We start from the raw sequence: 19,433 nt of genomic DNA, 5'->3' as shown, positions 1-19,433 counted from the left end.
GTCTTGCGCAAAGACACTTCAGCAACTCCTGGTGTAACCCAGAGCCATTTAAAGGGGAACTCCACCGATGCGACTATAAAAGATCGGTTTACTAGTCTTGGTTAGTATTACTAAGCCTGAGGAAAGAGCTGTATAATGTCTTCTGTGGCTATAGAGGAGCATTGACAAGTCTAAGAAAATTGAAAGAGTTGTAAAGATTGAGCATTTAGGTCACCAGACAGGGAAAGTTTAAAAAATACATTAGTTGCATCATGGGAATTGTAGGATTTCTGGAGCTTAACCTATACTCGGGACTAAAAGTCAGGCTATATCAGCTTCTGCTGCTTTGATTTTGACTGTTCCTTACGAGTCCCCCAACTTTATCAAAGCACAATTTCATATTTCTGAAAGACCCCTTTTAATGAAGAACCAGGACTAGAGCAGACTAGATTTTAGTTCAACAAGTTCGACGCTGCTGCTCTAATACTATCTTGTGTAACAAAATATGGGTGTGTGTCTTAGTGTGTGTGTGTGTGTGTGTGTGTGTGTGTGTGTGTGTGTGTGTGTGTGTGTGTGTGTGTGTGTGTGTGTGTGTGTGTGTGTGTGTGTGTGTGTGTGAGTGCTGGGAGCATTATATTACCAAGGATAAATCGACAAGTTCACCGGTCTGGACTTTCCCAGCACAAGCTAAGGAAAAGCAAGTTTAAATTCATGTGAAGTGCTCTACACACTGTGCAAACACACAGATAATAATCAAGGTTTTGCAAATAAGCAGTTTATGGAGGGTTTGTTTGTTTGTTTGTTTGTTTGTTTGTTTGTTTGTTTGTTTGTTTGTTTCTTTTTTGTGAGCACGGAATATAAAACACAAGACAGCCTCCTGGCCTTGGTGGCAGATTATTAGCTTCTCCAGTCATTCCAGTGGCCTGCTGTTTGTTATCCTGCTGCTGATATTTTCTACACAAAGGATCACGGTTGCATTCGGTAAGTGCATTCAAAATGCCGACACAGTAAGATTGTCACTGCACCGGGGAAGAAATGCAGGCGTTCAAATGCTGCACTCGAGTCCACTAAATAAAATCTTATGATGAAAAAGAAAGAAAGCCAGAGAGAGGGAGCCGCGATAGATTGGTAATGGCAGCCAGTGTGTGAAATCTCTTTGTACGCTCATCGGGATGTGCTACGGCATGAAACACACACATACCTAACATACTGTAATTGACTCAGTATGAATTGGCTGTCCTGGATTTGCATTGACTGCAAATGTTGCAGTGACTGAGACAGACGCATGAGCCAAAAGAGAAAATGAAAAAAAAAAAGAAGAGGAGGGAGAGAATAGACATGAGATAGAGAAAGAGATCTGACACCGAGCCAGACAATGAATGGGTGTTAAAAATGTACTAATGTGTATTGAGGTGCGTGGCATTAGCCGGTGATGATAAGCTAATTGCTAATCACTAGATCGTAGAATAACAATTCTCATGTTACAAGGCTTCAAGCCAGGATGACTCTGTCAGTGGGATGGCCAGAATGAGGGACTGGAAACCGGATATTTTGGGGCACAAAAGTGTGGCTGATAAAATTAGTCTCGAGCAATTTCTGGATTTATCATCATGTACAAGTATTGATAATATCTCTGGTAATGAGCTAATATTGATAGGCTTTTAAGGTTTATCGCAAATCAGTGGTCAATAAGACGAACAATTCTTTGCACTGGCCGCATATCAATTTCAGCTCATTAACACACATATTATCACCGATGTTCCACGGAGGACAGGACTGAATTCTTGATGCTAATGATGAGAAATCAACCGGCAAACCGGACAGCAGAAACCGTGTTTACTCTAGAAATCATCCACAGAGAATTCTCTCTAAATTTCACTTTTCGAGCCAAGAATATTTCAAATCACAACCACTTTTCGTTTAAAGTTAAAAAGAGAGGGAGACATGGCCATTCACACACATAAATTCACACACACACACACACACACACATGCAAACCCCTCTCGTTTGAGACATACATTAGTGATGCTGTTTCTGAATGAGGGGCGCCTTGGGGATTATAATCAGAATTTTCATCTCAGTCGGGGATTAATAGAATAAATGGGCAATAGAGAGAGTACTAACCGTGTGTGTGTGTGTGTGTGTGTGTGTGTGTGTGTGTGTGTGGTGTGGATAGGTGGTTATGCTGCCTTTTTGCATGACTGATCGGCATTTTGCCTGTACAGTGCTCTCTTACTCACACACACACACACACACACACACACACACACACACACACACACACACACACACACACACAGGTAATGCCTTGGCTCTCCTCGATCGGAGCTGTTTGATATGTAAATAGCAGCGTTCCGGCACAAGTCCGATGCTTTGTGTTCCTCTGAGTCTCACAGCAGCCAGAGCAGCTCTGTAGCACTCTGACCATAAATGCTGATACACATTTAACAACAAGCAGCCATACAGCCATCACATTATTTAGGCAGACACATGCAGAAAAACCGGCTCCATTTGTAGAGACACAGGATAAGATGATTTCCTGCAACACGACATGAAAAATATTCCCTGGATTTCTCAAAGAAGCTGGATTTAAATATTATTATTATTATTATAATTAGATGAGGAAAGGCCCCCAAAATTAGAACAACATAATTGAAAATGATGTTTTTGGATCATGTTTTTACTGATTAAAATCACTCTAGATTAAACACAGACACTAAAACCTAAACCCAAAAGAAATAGTGTTAAACTTAAAATAGTGAGGTCCATCACCATTATTAAACTGGCATATCTTGTGTCTTGGAGGTAAAAAAATAGGGGGTGTAAAATGATTTTTCTGAATATACAATATATTTTTGCTACACCGGAGGTGTTCATTCCGTAATGGCTAAATAGAGGCCTTATATACTGTAAGGAAAACCTACAAGACACGGTGGAACACCAAGCCAGCATTTACAAATAAGAAACACACACGCATTCTTCCCTCACCTCCTTTTTTTGTCATTTGGAATGCTCTTGGACGGCTTTGATCGCAGCTGAGATTCCAGCAGATTTTTTTTTTTTTTCTGTCTTTCACATATTTACTTCACCGTGACAGTTTGGGGTCAATTAGGATGAAAGCTGGGGTCTGGGGAGGAAAATACTGGCTTTAATTATCGGCTATCAGAACAAATGTGTTGCGTAAATTCAGCAAGTGAGGTGGTGTTTGTGCTGGTGTGTGTCCAGTGGCTGAGAGAAGGTCCAAAAAATCATCAATTAAAGGGATAAGCGTAACTAAAATGATGAATTCCTTATGCAGATGGACAGTTTAAAATCTGTTCTTTTCCTTTTCAGTCTAAATTTCCAAACAGCAAACACTTAATAATGCTCGGTCTGTCTGCTGTTCAGCTTCACGTCAACATCAGAGAAGATATATAACGCTGCTGTCCTGTTTTCTTCTCCTGTCTGAGTGTACAGCTGTTCCTACCAAGACGTTCCCACACACAACGCCATTGAAGCAGCCAGACGCCTGTATTATGATGTAAATCGCTCTAATAACCCAGTTTAGCTGGTGAGTGTCTGTGAGAGTGTGTGTGTGTGTGTGTGTGTGTGTGTGTGTGTGTGTGTGTGTGTGTGTGTGTGTGTGTGTGTGTGTGTGTGTGTGTGTGTTTGCGTGTGTAGGAGTGGGTGTGGGTTTGTGTTGAAACGTATAGTCACTGCAGAGAGACAAGCAGGTTTGACTTAAAAAAGATGCACATGCACACTCTCATGTTGCATTAACTCCTTCCAGCTGACATACAGTACAGTAGGTAGATTTGTCTCTGGTGCCCTAGAGACAAAGGCCAAAGGTCAAAAACATCTTTAATGGACAACAATTTTCCTCATCTCAACATCCTGTAACTGTAAATTTTAGATACTCGGAACAGAAATCAGTTACAAGAAATGATCAGCAATGCCTTCAGCAGCTTATTGTGCTTATTTCCTCACACACACAAATACAGAAATGGGAAAATGGAAAACAAAATTACAACATTTAGGATTCCTGAGCTGCATTCAACGAGCAGAGTGATAAATAGTGTATTTTGCTTGTGTGTTTCTGCTGCTCTATTTCATCTGCACCCCCTTTTTCTCTCCCTCTCTCTCTGGCTCTCACTCTCTCTCTGTAACAGCTAATTTAGTACAGGCAGCCCGCCACTAAAAACTACTGCTAATTAAAATTCACAAGGAAGAAAAAAGAATGGCACTGCAACAAATAATTAGTGGTGTTAAGACGCTTTAAATAAACGACTTTCCCTCTATGAGCAAAACTAAAACTGGCTTTTCCCTCTCTCCTCTCGCCTCTTACTTGATTCTTGCACTGGGAAAGGACATGGAAGGGAAAGGAGCGATAAAACTGGAGGTAAATCATGTATTTTACCTATGGAATTTGGAATGAAGGCAAACTCAGAGAGGGAAAAGAATGAAAGAGGTGGAGAGCCGGGCTGCATTTAGTCGGGTAAGATGTGGCAGTGGAAGGGGGGAAACCACACCGAGAGCAGGACACATCTGCTTGGGCCACATGAGAGAGAGGCCTGACACACACACACACACACACACACACATGTTTTGCAAGAACACATATTCTGCGTACCCAATCCCAGAAAGAGACTGCAGTTACTCCCCAGACTTAAAGTCGAACACAAACACAGCCCTACACATGCATAGCACAAACACACAAACGTCTCAGAAGTGCACTAATACACTGACCAGTGGTACCACAAAGTCAAGGTCACCCAAGTCTCTTTGGTTGTGGGATTTGGTCACCATGGTCAAAATGGGCAAAATGGGCAAAATGGGCAAATGGGCAAACTGGGAAAACACACACAGACGCATTCCTACGCACACAGTTTCTGCAGTGAATTCAGTGGATCAGTGGAAGGACGGCTGGTCAGACTTGGGTTGATATGATCTGTTACATTGTCTAACGCTCTCTCTCTCACACACGGAACCATACACACTCCCCTCTATACTAGTCAGTACAAACAAAAGACGATAGGGACAAACAGACAGAGAGAGAAAGCCATCCTAAATCAAACCAGTGTGCGTGCTTTTGTGTCATCTGTGAAAGGGAAGAGAGGCGTATTCTCGTGGGTTTCCTCCCCACCTATGACGTCCCTCTGTTGTTTGTCTGACAACACCCACCCCCAAACAAATCTCAACCAATCAGATTTCTTGCCCTAACCAAGGTTGGCATGTGTGTGGCCGAAAAAAAAACTCGTGCTCAGACTACTACAGCCCCCACGAAGTTTAGGCGTATGGTGGGGCGTTAATAGGCAACATGTAGGCTCGACTGCAGACTACACTGGCTTGTCGTACCACAACACTCACACAATGCGTCGATGATACGGAAACAAGACCTGACATTGCAGAAAACACACACAACCACAAACGTTCAGCCATCCAGGGCGATGCATACAACCAAAATAACAGTTTACTCATTAGGAAAGTAGAATCTGAACCCTGAAAGCTGCTTCCAAGCTGCGGTAGAGCATTTCTACCTCGACAAGTGCTGTTTCAGAAAAGGTTTAAGGGAAAGAGTGAACTACCTGTCATCCATTTTCTTTGTTCTGTCAGATTTTTAACTGATTTTACACCACAAAAACAGATTTGCATCTTAGAATTTACCCCCACGAGACACACATCTTAGAAAGAGGATCTGACAACCCTTGCTTCTGTAAAGCCGCTGCTTCTTTGTTTTAGTTCAAAGGACTGTAGAAGCTGTGGTAAAAATCCAGCCGAAGATGATCTGTGTTGACTGGTGTGAAAACAGTATGATTACCTGGGAGGGGCTCCTGTTTGGGGCAAATCCGACGGGGTGATGAGAGCCGGTCATCGTCGTCATCTGCCAGCGTGGCCTGGACACCCACTTCCACAGGCCTCCGACTGCGCAGGGAACCCAGGGCAGGGGACGGGGTGAGGGCCAGGCCGGGGGAGGGCGATGGGGGCTTGTCCAGCCCCCGGCCCACGGCCAGGCATGGCGGCCCATGGCATCTCTTCCGCTTATGCTCGATGAAGAGCAGGATGTCTGCCAGGGGGAAGGTGGCCTGGCACTGGCCGCAGGTGAGCAGGTCCTGCTCCAGAGAGGGGTGAGGGTCGTGACCCAGCCGGGCCAGCCGGCCCACGGTCGAGCCCGGATGGTGCCCGTTGAGGCTGCCGCTCTCCTCCGAGTGCTCCGAGCAGCGCTCCGACAGCTCCTCCGATGAGACGACGGCCGTGGAGAGGGGCTCGGCTGCTGGCGAGGCAGAGGGGGGGGAGAAGCAGAGAGGAAGAGGGAGAAGAAGATGGGAGGGTGCGAGGAAAGAGGGAGAGTGAGCAAAAGAGTAAATTAGAAGGTGACGCTTACTCTCAGCAAAAAAAGCAAGAACCACATGTTTGTATTTTTCTCTTTCTCCCCTGTATTTTAAACCTATTGATACAACTTTTTGTGAGAATTGATGACAAAGAACACTCCGCAAACCCCTTCTTGTTCTGTCACATTGAGGATCAGAGTTAAAGAGGCTAAGCTAAATAAAAGCCTGCTATGTTGTACACACAATAAGGGGACGAGAAAATGTGCCTTGTAATGATAGAAATGCATGTAATGCAGGAAAATGATTACAATGCAAGCTGATCTGGATCACACATTATGAGAATAAATGCTGGGAAATAATATCCCGAATAGCTGCAAAGCTCAAATCAGATTCCTCAAAGATAACAATTTCATACCCAATGACAGGGGGAACTTCGAGAATGATGGCTACATGCAGCGTTCACCAAAAAAGTAAATATAAGGATGAGTTTCACTTCCCTAACCTTGTTTGTAAAGGGTTCGATCCTGTAATCAGCAGAACAGAGAACTGTCACAAACATGTCCAGCATATGTGCCGGGGAAAGGGAAGAGAAGGCAGGCGGTACAGAGAGCGTGAGTCAGGGAGAAGAAAAAACTCTTCCCTCGGTCTCTGTTACATGTGCCTGACTTATAGTTCTTAGATACCAGCTGCTCGTACAGCGGGAAATCACCCCAAAATGAGCCGTTCAACCCGATTCCTCACCCCTCCGAGGCCGGATTAACTCCTGACTACTTTTTTAAGAAGCCTTTTGTCAGGCTCAGTGGAGGGAGATGAGTGTGAACAGAGTGGCCTGCTGAATTAGAGAAGTGAAACTGGAGAACATAATTCACTGTCCCTCTTTTAAAGAAAATCTTCCAGTCCAAGGTGAAGAGTCTGACTCTGTGCTAGCCGCCTAATGCATGTTGACCTTCTTTACTCAGCAGCCAATTTCACATTTTAATGAACTTAAAACCACTGAGAATCAAAAAATAGATTTTAATTTTCACTGTCTGGGTGATTGGTACAGATTTTGTCTGATAAAAGGGATAAGGTTCCCGTGCATGCATGTGTAACAAAGTATGTGTGGGAATGTACAAGTGTGTGTGTGTGAGAGAGAGAGAGGGAAAGCGAGGGAGAGATAGGGTATGAATTTGGACTACATCCCCTCAAGGAAATATCATTTGAACACCACAATCCTGCGCAACATCTGTGCACAAACTGGGACATGGAGATAACATGATAAATTCCTGGCTTGCACCAACACCACCACCACTACCCCCTCCATCCCCCACCCCACCCCACCCCACCCCTCAAACCCCAATCTCCTCCTCTCCCTCCCCACCCTTCTCCTCTTTGATTTAACTTCAGGTCAACACAACGCCACACAAGAGGCATTAAATTCACAGGATAAAAAAAAAAAAAAAAAAAAAAAACTAAACAAAAATTAATGAAAGCTGCCTAAGCCCTTCACTTTGAAAGTTGAACTCAAGAGTGGATATCCGGGGTTATAAAAAACATTTTGTTGGATTTAATGGAGCATGAGGTGGGAGGATAAGAGACCTAAATAAGGTTTTCAAAAAAAAAAAAAAATACAAAGCAGGTCTTCATGTACAGATTTCAATTTTTTAAGAATAGAAACACATGTAAATTTCTCATTTGTATCTATTTTTAAGGCAGTGCAGCTAGGTGAAATAAAGGAGGATTGTGTGTCCGTACACTCAATTCACAAAACAAAACATGCATGGCAATACTATCACCTTTCCTAGGGGAGAAATAAATAACACTAAAAATGAAGGAATAAATGTAGTCTCAATTAGAACTCCCTTTTACCCAACTGCATGTTAAAAGTTCCACCTGTCTGATGAATCCATGAAACAAGCACAACTAGAAAACTTAACAGTTGGACTACTGACTCACTGCCCCAAAGAAACTATCTGAAATATACTTCCACTTTGGCAAAATATGGAAATGGCTGATAGTCTGCATAATTTAATCTGGAGCAGGAAATGTAGAGCTGTAGCACCGAAAAACACTTTTGAGCGTTTCTTACAGTTTACTGCTTAAATTCACCCTGGTCATGTTGTTAAAAAAGCAAACACTGGGAATGCGGTATATATTTAAAAATACCACGTGAATGTAAAATTGTAAGAAATATACAGAATGAAAAACGGGCGGTAAAAGGAAGAAATAATCAAGGTTAGATGTTTGCTTGAGAGCGACAGACCGAAATCTGAGCTCCACTGGTAACAAATGTGAACCTATATGCAAAATGAAATGTGTGTGTGCGTGTGTGTGTGTGTGTGTGTGTGTGTGTGTGTGTGTGTGGTGTAAGGTTTGGGGGGGGTGAGGTCTGCAGGCATATTACAGTGTGGCCGCATATGCTGATTGCAGCCTGCATGTATGTAAAAATGTGATGAATAAAAGGGAGACACTGGGAGAGAAAGTGGGTTTGAAGGGGTAAGAGGTATTGGCGACTCCCACCCCACACCCTACCCACACACACACACACACACACACACACACCGCTTGTGTCTTGTATACTCTTCCCTTTATTTTAAAGAGATCGCCAAATAGTAGCCCCTGTAGATAGGGGTTGCGGTGAAACCGATCAGGTTCAAGTTCAGCGCTGGATTTTCTGATCGCGCTCTGCCTCCTAGCGACGGCGCCTGGCCATGGTGACTGCGCTGTCACCCAGCCGTTGCCATACACACACACACACGCACACACACACACACACACACACTCGCTCCCTCTCCAAACCAAACACAGGCGACAGCTAGTCAACATATCGAAACATAATCAAGCAACGGTGCGTAAACATGCCCGAATATCTTCTCGTTCTCCGTCTGTAGTCACTTGGAGAGCCGCTGAAGCGCTCCGAGGTGGCGCACGCTACGGCACATGGCGTGGGGATGAACGCCACTTTGGCGATCGCCCCGCAGTTTCCAAACACAATCATCTGCTCCCGTCACATATCAGACCCGTGCGTCTAAATCGATCCAGTTGACTCCAAAAAAAACTAAAGCTGCGTTGAGAGGCAGCCGCTGCGCGTAAAGACGGATTCTCGACTAAAAACATTGTGGGAATCTGCTCACTTTTCCTCAAACGCTGCAGCTGCAACCCACAGATCACCTGGTATTTGCGTCTTACCTTAACTGTACATGAAGCAGCGGAATCCTAAATTGGAATTTTTTTGTTGTCTAAATTTGGCCGTATGAGAAAAAGCAAGAACAAAAACAGGACTAGATGTGCTCCTGTCCTGTTGCTGTGCTTCTTGTCTCTAACTCTGAGCAGTACAGACTCTGTCGCCTGTTTCAGGAAGAGAGCATCTCATCTCATCGAAACTAAACATCAACAAACTGCCTTTACACAGAGACCTTGGGATTTTTTAAAAAGTGTGTAAAACACATCGGTTTGGGTTGTCTCTGCTGCTGAGCGGCTGGTAGAGGGAGGCAGTTGTATACGTTCGGGCGCGAGATTTTCGATCCAAATATCCTCCTCCAAGTTTTTTTTTTTTTTTTTTTTTTTCTGAAAATAATCCAAAAATAGAAGGAGAGAGCAGATGAAACCTGCCTGCAGAACTACCAGACAGTGATATTCCGGGGGGTGATTTCTCCACGGACCTCCGCGGAGAGGACGCGCTCCGCTACCGGGAGCCCTGCGCGTTTCCACTGACCGGAGCGACCGTGGGGGCACCGGAGCCACAGCGAGTGCATTTACCAGCCTATGAGTGCACATTCCGGCCGTGTAACAGAGAAGCGGTAACGGGTATACACCGACACACAAAACTTTTTCTCTCTCTTTCGGGCTTTGAGGGGGGGATCTCCAAGCCGCTTTTACGCACGAGGGTGTCGCACTTTCTCTTCACGCTATTAAGTCCAGTTGACCGCGGGTCCGAGCGATGCGTCCGGTGTCCACAAGCTCTTGTTTGGCTGCCCCCCCTCCTCCCCCCCTCCCCCCTGTGCTGAATGAATTGAGAGGCAGCCAGAAATGACATTTTTTTTTTTCTTTCTTTTTCATCTCTACTTACGCGAAAAATCCCGTTTGCTTAAGTGCTGGGGTTTGCCTTGCTTGCGGCGAGACATGGTGGCTGGCGGCGGCGGCGGCGGCGGCGTTCAGCGCGGATCACATCGGGAAGAGCCGGGGTTAGAGAGGAGACTCCGGTGGGGCAAAAAATATCTTCATCCAACGCCTTTGACATCCACGGGAGAAAAAAAATAAAATAAATTAGAAATAATACAAAGATGGCGCGGAGGCGAAGATGGATCGCGGGATCGCCGTCATGGCTTTTTTGAGAAAGGAGAGCTGAGAAAAAAGAGAGAGAGTGAGAGAGAGGTGGATGGAGAGAGAGAGAAGGGGAGAGAGATGGAAAAAATGGCAAAAGCCCCCCTCACCCCTCCCCTCAACCCCCCCACCCCCCACCCCCCCCTCTGAGCTGTGCAAGTTCAAGTGCACGGACGTGACGTTCCGGGCGAACTTGAACGTCAGGCGATGGACGGACACCCGACATACAAAAACATGGGCAGGGCCGAGGCACCCGAGTGGGAGTGGGAGTGGGAGGAGGGACGGACGGGACGCGCAATAACAACGCGAATGGACGGTCATTAGAGAGCGAGGGGGGGGGCTGGACATGAGAAATAGACACGGTGGAAGCCAATGGACACAGAGATCAGGGGGGCCGGACAAGAGGCACTTGGAAGGAGGGAGGAGTGTGTGTGTGTGTGTGTGTGTGTGTGTGTGTGTGTGTGTGTGTGTGTGTGCGAGTGAAAGAGAGAGAGAGAGAGAGGCTGAGATGTCTAATGAAAGCAATATGCAGAGAGAGACCGAGAGAGAGAGAGAGAGGTGGACGAAAAACAGGGCAAGGGAAGCCGCGGACAGGAGCTCACTGGAGGGGGGCGATATAATACCGCTGCCTATACTACAAACCGAAGAAGTGTGAACTAAGTCTGCGCATGTGGTGGCCGCCTCTTCGGTCGGAGAAAGAGCGCGCCAAGCTGGCCGCGAGCTCACCTGGACGCACGCGCGTGCGAAACCTCTGTTTGTGTCCCGCAAAAGCGCGTGCTCACGAGGGCGACGTTAAAGAGGCAGAGAGAGAGAGAGAGAGAAAAAAAACAGATGCACGTGTTAAATTGTCGAGGAGCGCAGCAAACTATCCGGTTGCAGCGAACAGGACGGACAGGTCGGACAACCAACAGAAATATGGACACAGGCTATAACCTGGGTGGTTCCACACATGCTTTACATGCACGCAGTGGTCTGTACTGCTCTGCTGACAGATAATAATCACATCCCGGTCCCGTAAAACAAAGACAGAATCCTCTTATCATACGCAACACCTGAAATTGCCATATGCACGTCATTTTTACAGTTTGCTAATACAGTATTTATACATGTTTAGTACGTTTTCTTAGCTCTGATCATGAGCTAGACTAGACCTTAAAATGCTGCATAATAATGTATAAATTCATGGTAACATACTCGTAACAAAAAGGGATAGAACTGTGTTTTTTTTAAGTTCACCTTGGCAGCAAAAAACGTTTGCGCCAAACCGCTCTAAAGAATCCACGGATTGATCCCAATTGATCGGAAATGTTTAATTGCGTTGTTATATTTTTTATTGTGACTTCAAGAAACTAGAGGAATCCAAATCTTATCTGGACTTCAAGATGAGCCCACTGTGCCATCAGTTCAAATTCTGCCATTCCGCTGTGAGTAACGTGAACTGTCTGCACCAGTTGAGGTGAGCAGCGTGAGTGAGTGTCTGCGTATTGAGGGCGGCAGTTTAGATGAGGCACCATAGGGTTCAAAGCCCCTCTTTCTGTCTGTCTGTCTGTCTGTCTGTCTGTCGCTGTGTCTGTCTGCGTGAAATCCAAAGTGCAGACCGTGGGAGTGCGCGCGGGCCCATAAGCGCCCCGTGTAATAACTTTCAGATGTGCCTCAGGTTCGAGCTGCATATAGAACAGGGGAGGGTGTGTTGACGGTGGTGGGGTGGGGGTGGAGAGGAGGAGAAGGAGGAGGAAGAAGAAGAAGAAGAGGAGGAGGAGGAGGAGGAGGGGGAAGAGATTGTAAATACTCTTGTAATAAAGGGGGTTTGGTAATATAAGACGCGGGGCTTAAAACTGCAAAGGCGCAGCGCAGCCCGACGCGATCCGGGTTTTAGAACATAGATATCAAGTGAAGGGACCCGGCGCAAAATGGCAAGACGAGAACCACCGGTGCCGTGTGGACGAGGTGGGGGACAGGGATGATATAGGAGGAGCAGAGGGAGCAATTCGCCCGCGAACAGCAGCAGCGGCGGTGGCGGCTCCAGAGCAGCAGCCCGGAGAAGGAGCAGCAGCGGCGGCGGCGGCGGCGGCGGCGTCGGCGGCAGCGGCGACTCTGGCAGTGCTTCGGAGACCTGCGAGCTACTCACACTGACCGAAGAGGACGCGCACTTAATACCGAGGGGGTGGGGGTGTTGGAGGGAGGCTAGACAGAAAGAAGGGGGAGGAGGGGGCGGGGGGGTGGTGGGGGGGGTGGGAGAGAGAGACACAGACAGAAAGAAAAGGGGGAGAGAGAGGGGAGCCGGAGGAGTGGAGAAGGAGGAGGTTCAACGTCAAGGAGGAAAAATGCATGACCAGTGAGTGAAATATTTTGCAGGTTGCAACTCGCTGCATGGCTTATTAGACTGACGGACGGCGTGTAGCGCGCGCGCGCGTGTGGGCGCGCGTGCGTGGCGGGTGTCCCGCTCGGGGTGGCTATCCTGCTCGTGCCCGTGTGTCAAAGTTCAGGCAGCTTGAAAACTTGCAGAGGAGACGCGTTCGATGGCACGGCCATAATAAGAATAATGCCATTCCGTGCCGAGATCGAGCGCGTGGTTCATTCGTTGCAGTTGTAGCCACAAGGCTAATTCAGAGCGATACTGCCACCAGATCTGTGGATTATTTCACCTGATCGCTGTGAGTAGTCTAGCCCGGTAAAAGGGCCGCACAGACAGTTTTATTATTGTCGAGCCACATCACTTCTCCTCTTTGCACACGCAGCCGGTGAAAAGCAAACTATTTAACGGAAATCCATTTAAGGTAGGACCTAAAATCAGGGAGGGAGGAATACATGTTTTAAAGCAGAATTATGGAAATATTTCTGGGGCAAAGGAGCGCTTCGGCGTGGCTCTAAAGAATCGATTTGGAGACCCATCTTTTATTTTTCGCTGTCAGCATCAAAAAGGCACAAACGGTGCGTGTTATGTGGTTCAGGTTTAGTGGATGTCCCCCCCCCCCCCCCCCCAACTGTATTCGCCTCATTTTGAGATTAACGTTATTGTAGTAAGATTAACCGAGCTGATTTCAAGATTTACTGCTGGATGTTTAAAAGAAAAAAAAAAAACTTGAATTCCACGAAAGTGCTTGAAAAACGGTGTCAGATATGGAGACGCCACAGATCTTTAAAAAAAGAACACAAAAACAAAAACCAGCCCCCTTCTCACCCATGTATCCTGCTAAGGATCGAACACTTGGCATTAGACCACCACCACAGAGTTTAGAGAGAAAAGCTGCCTGCCGTCCTGGTTGTCTTTGAAGAAGACTTTGGAAAAAAAGACAACCAGGTCCTAGTTGTCTTTTTCGAAAAGACCACAACTAGGAAGTCCGGCGTCCTTTTCTCGAGGGACGGGACCCTTTGGGGATGAATGGGGATAGTCGGGAGAGTCGGAGCCTTTCCCCGGCCATCGGATGTCCTGGGTGGCTCGTCGCCGTTCGGATGGCAACAGGCGGCCGCCGCACCCATTAAACCCGATCCAGTAACCCTAGAAGACTTGAGTGACAGGGCGGAGTGTTCGGAGGTGCACCCGCGCTAAAAAAAAAAAAAAAACACCCAGGAGGAAGCTGAGACTTTGTCAGATTATTGGTCTCTATTTGCAGCTTTTATGGCGTATGATCTGTTGGCAGAATGTAAAATGGGGGGAAATCCTGGCGCCCAAATCCGCCAAAAGCCTGACGGTTTTCCGGACGTAGTGTGTTGGAAGGTGACAGCATATCAACCCTGTCTTCTAGAAAATCCGTTTATACACAGGTTTTATACAGACTGCAACAGTGGCAAAGTTTTGTGGGAGGCTTAACTGGGAGATCATTACCTTTTCTTTCAAGTGCAAATACGTTGATAGTGAACCTAATGGTAAAATGTTCAGACAACGTATTTGTGCCCCCCCCCCCATAAACACTCTTGCAGCCCAGTTTACCACAGAACTACCAAACTTTTTTTTTTTTTTTTTAACGGTTCCGTTTAGACTCCCACAGCACTTGGTTGAGTTTAGGGGGGAAGTGATCCTGGTCTCGTTTGACACAGAAAAAAAAAGACCGACTTCAGACACAACGTGTTTATTTACAGTCAAGCGAAGCGCCAGCTTCGCCCGAACCTTGACCAAACCGCTCCTGTTGCCGAAACCACAGGCGGGAATCTGGATGGAAAAGCCCGGTCCTGACAGTCGTTCGTGTTCGCGCTGAACACAATCCCGCCAGCGATCACGGTTCCCACTGGCTCTTGCAGTTTAGTTACGCAGAGGCGTGATTTCTCGTGGCCAGGCTTGAGAGTATGGCTCTGCTGATTTTAAGGGACCCCGTGCCCTCGCCAATTGGTGCCCACACTCAAAGGGCCCCCCCTTTTGCACTTTCCACCCACACATCCGAGAGCACTAACCTTGACCTCTCCCTACACCCCGCTCCATCTGCTAACAACAAAGACAGTTTTACCCTTTTCTCTTCCTCCCATCTCCTCCTCTTTCCCTCCTCCTCCTCCTCCGACTTTTTACGCGCCCCCCCCAACATAGACACACACATACTCACACACACTCCAAGTCAAGGCAGGACATTGATCACAGCCCGTAGTGCAGCTCGGACTCGCAGAGCGCGCAGGGGGATCTCTATATGTAAATGGCAGCGCGTCGCCGGCTCCATCATAAATCAGTCAGGCTGCATACTTAATGCCGTGGAAGTGCAGCAGCGCTCTGCGTGCCGGGCTGCCTGTTTGTGCACGTGCGTGGGCACGGGACGTGTCGCATCCATACCCCCATTGAATCTTTTATTTCTCATCCCCGAAAAGGAAGAGACGGGGATGAGGAGAGCAAATAAATCTGGGAGCCACAGGCCTCAGTCCGGTACGATACAGCAGTAAATATTGCGCTCCGTATGTAGGCCACACTCCGCACATCCTTAACTTTATTTCTGGCATTCAGCACTTTTATTCGCTCGTTACGGCGGCTACAACTTCCATCAGCCTATATACTCAGTACCTATATGCACTGGGTGAACGGACAGCGGCGTGCTTTGATAACGCTTAATAAATCGGCGAGAGAAATGTAGGCTTTGCGAGGAGCGCGGATAGAGCGGGGGCTACAGGGCACCAGACCGGCGGTGGTCACATGCGCCCCTTCCCTGCACGCACGACAGCTCCGGGGAAATTGAGTGACTGGCGGCGCATTTCAATATATGGAAATGACCGGGGGGGCTACTGAGATAAATCAGCTCCACACACCCCCGAGCCCGCACACAGTAACCCCCCCCCAACACACACACACACACACACACACACACACACTTCTCTCCGTGCTCCTCTTCACACTTTAATTTTGCGCTCTTCTATCCGGCCGCTGCTTTGGTCGCTTTTGCCAGAATTGCCCGAACCCGTGCGTAACGACGCTCAGTGGAAACGGACATTTAGCGGCGTCACACGCGATGTCGGAATTAAAACGCCTCGTCGAACAGGTTCAGCCTGCCGAGGATGGGGCCTAAAAGTCCCGTTTCTGTAAATCCGAGGATCGGCTCTACGGTCTGTAATCGACGAACGCGAACACCGTCAGCTGACTCAAATCAGCGCCAAAATTATTTATGCTCGGATATCCGGCTATGGCCTGGATTTAACTGGCATCAGTAGGTTAAATTTAAAGACACAAGAAGTGACGTTTTAAAATCTTTTAGGTGCCTTTTCACCGCTGATCCTGACTGAACCAAACTTAATTCTAGTTGTACGCAATTTCCTAAATAGTCAAAGGGATCCGGCCTGGTCCCACTGTCACCGATAAATTTACCGTTATTTGTTCGGCCTGTAAACTCAGTTGTTCTGCACCTGTTTGTTCTCTTATTCCGCAGCAGTCGTCACTGAAGTAATAGTTCGTTTTTAGTGGTTAAAATAACAAAAAAAAATAAGATTTTTTTTTCGTTTGTAATTTTGGACAAATAAATCGGGCAAAACGCGACCAGCGTTTTAAAGAGAAACAGACTTTTCTATGTTTTCCGTTTTCAGGCGTTTATTTCCGAAGGGAATTAGCTCCAAATCCTTGTTAAATCTAGTCCCTAGTTTTTTGCGGAGGAATTTCTGGCTCTTGTAGTCCCCCTGCATCCCCGTATATATAGACACACACACACACACACACACACACACACACACTGTTCACCGCCGCGACTATCCTTCCATCCCAAAAGATTTAGAATAACTGGAGCTGGCTGGATTTCACAAGGTGCTATTATCACATCGGGGAATGTGCGCGCACGCCGTTGCGTCGGACCGGTGGTATTAGATGAAATCAGGCGGGATTACACGGCTATAGACCAAATTATCAGAACACCCCCCACACACACACACACACACACACACACTCCCACCCTTCCGCACACGCACACACACACACACACACACCCCTCCATCCCCAATGCCAACTCCTTTTCCCTGTATGATGTGAAGTTTGGAGTCGGCCAGAGAGCATCTCAGACACGTAGACATGCAACGAGAGCTCCATCACTCTGTGGAACCACAGAGGCTGGATGAGGAGAACGACTCACGTCCTCGCTGCCCGATTCTCGCAGAACCGTGGGACTTTCAGCCTCGAGTGACTGACAGAACTGCAAAATCTTGTTTTGCTGCACTGGGACCTGCACTGGACCTGCACCCCCCCCCCCCCCCTATAAAGTACCCCTGGAGGGCCCCAGAACCAAAAATAAAAAGCCCGCCGCAGACAGCAGCAGGATCCGGTGTCTTTGCAGAGAGTGGTGTACCGGTGCAGACCCCCCCCCCCGCCCCCGCCAGGCCTCCACCAGCACCACGACACCATCCACATCCGCCCGTCTATCTCTCCATCTGCCTGTAGGTTAACGCCCGGACGTGTTTATGGCCGCGGTGGTAAAGTCGTTGTTAATTTTTCACTAAACGGGTTGTTATGAAGACGAATGACTGCGGGACAATGGTGCTCCTGGGACCGCCGAGCATTTTCTCTGTTCCGACAGGAGCTGGGAAGGCACAGTGGGCTGGTCGGGGCGTCGAGGCGCACCCCAACACGTCGCGGGTTCAGGTTGCGGCCGGTTTCAGGGTTTGACTGGTGGCTGGATTCGGAAAACTGTCGAGTCCAAGCTCAGTGTAAATAATACAGAATAACAGCTGTGTGTCTGAAACGTTTGAGAAAAAGATAACTGACCCCAAAGTCAAGCACTGAAACTCACCATTGAAAATGACTAAGACGCCAAGTTCAGAAAACGAGTCAGGTTCTCTAAACAGCTCCTCAATTCATAAAATGTTCTCTAACCTTCTCATGTCTTCCTTAAGGGGACGTCGGGAGGGGCCGGTTGAATTTGGCAAGGGGCCAGTTTAGGGGGGACACCTCTGTAAACTGTTGTTTACTGGGGTGAGTGAATAAAATCACCTGACAGTCCTGTAATCCCGTGAAACAACACTCTTAAAAAAAACCCGTCCGGATCCGAGGCTCCGCTGGTAGGTAGCTGCGGGGATCGTCGTGGCTCCACATCTCCAAACACGGACTCGAGCCCCCCCTGGTGTCCAAACACAGAGCGTGTAAGAGCGCAAGGAACTGTAAAAAAAAAAAAAAAAAAAAGGGGGGGGGGGGCTGACAGAGGCAGCCTCTGCCGAACGGGCCCGGAGCACCAAAGCCGAGCTCCGGGTTGAAAATGAAGGCTTTGACTTTGGCTTGGAAATTTGATAAATTCATCTAAAATATCCGAAATGTTCATTTAGTTTGAGTTAAACTACTTTTTTTTTTTTAAATGACTGACGAGTTTTGTTGTTGTTGTTGCTGTTTTTTTTCTCTCTTTTCTTTTCAGGATAAATGGATCTGACTGGATCGTAGGATTTACAATAATTCCTCAAATCAAAGCGCACGACTAGTGTTGGGGAGAGAGTATTTTTCCCCCCCCGGTAGATTTCCTGGTTCAAAATGAAACTAAAACCCTTAAATCCTGATACCGGATCATCGGATATCCTCCCTGCCGGATATTTTACGGACCTCTATTGTCTATTCAATTGGAATAAATAAGATCCTTCTAAATTGTTGGACCCAGCCTCTTGCATTATTTTCCCCATAACGTTATCATACGCCAAAAAGATTGCCTTTATGTATGAAATTCCTTGGGTGGTACCACCGAGTAATAATAATAATAATAACTATTATTATTGTTATTATGATGATTATTATTATTATGATTATTATGATTATTGGCATTCTCACAACGTGGGAATAACGACAGCATCCACTCCACGGTTGGTCTATTAGTCCCTTACTCTGATATTAAATATGGTCGAACTGATTGGGTCTAGTATTATCAGTCGATTATTAATCCCTCGGAATAATTCCGCGGCGGTGATCAGAGGCTCCGGACGAAGTTGGATGGAGTAAATCTTTTCTCTACCTCTGGAAGTCGGAGCGCGCCGCACCTCCGAAAGCTTAGTGATAAATTATGTATTTTTAATGAATATCAATAGAAGAACCCCCCCCCACACACACACACACACACGCTCCACCACCACCTCCGCCCCGTCACCCCCCAACCCCCCCAACTCCCCTCAAAAGCCAGGGGCCCGGCTATCTAATTAGATTAAGCGGTGATGAGGGGCGGCGCGGGCCGGACGGGGGAATACTGCCCGTAATGACTGCAGCGAGTTTCTAATGGGCTCTGAAGCGCTGCCACACAGCCAAACCTGGGGGCCTTTCAAAGCATTAACACCGAGGGGTGGGGGGGGGGGCATAACAAATCTATTCCGACATGACACCCCTCCTGTTTCGGTCTGCCTGTTAACCGGCGGAGTCGCTTCACCAGACAAGCCCCACGGTGCCGTCTGAGAGCCGCCGACTCCGGAACTTGGGCGCTCAGA

At 47.3% G+C, this 19,433-nt stretch overlaps 1 protein-coding gene across 1 annotated transcript in view; it reads right to left on the bottom strand.

Annotated features, from left to right (window-relative positions):
- The window catches only part of bcl11aa (BAF chromatin remodeling complex subunit BCL11A a), a 51,569-nt gene extending 41,179 nt beyond the window's left edge, over positions 1-10,390 (bottom strand). Inside the window, exons 1-2 of the mRNA XM_040139762.1 lie at positions 10,336-10,390; positions 5,777-6,229 (exon numbers count right to left, since the gene is read on the bottom strand). Of these exons, the coding sequence (XP_039995696.1) occupies positions 5,777-6,229; positions 10,336-10,390 (508 nt within the window). The remainder of the gene's footprint in view (positions 1-5,776; positions 6,230-10,335) is intronic.
- Positions 10,391-19,433: the final 9,043 nt, after the last annotated feature.

This window comes from Xiphias gladius, chromosome 11 (genome assembly GCF_016859285.1).
Source record: "Xiphias gladius isolate SHS-SW01 ecotype Sanya breed wild chromosome 11, ASM1685928v1, whole genome shotgun sequence".
Lineage (NCBI taxonomy): Eukaryota > Metazoa > Chordata > Actinopteri > Istiophoriformes > Xiphiidae > Xiphias > Xiphias gladius.
This window is presented reverse-complemented; position numbering and strand designations above follow the sequence as displayed.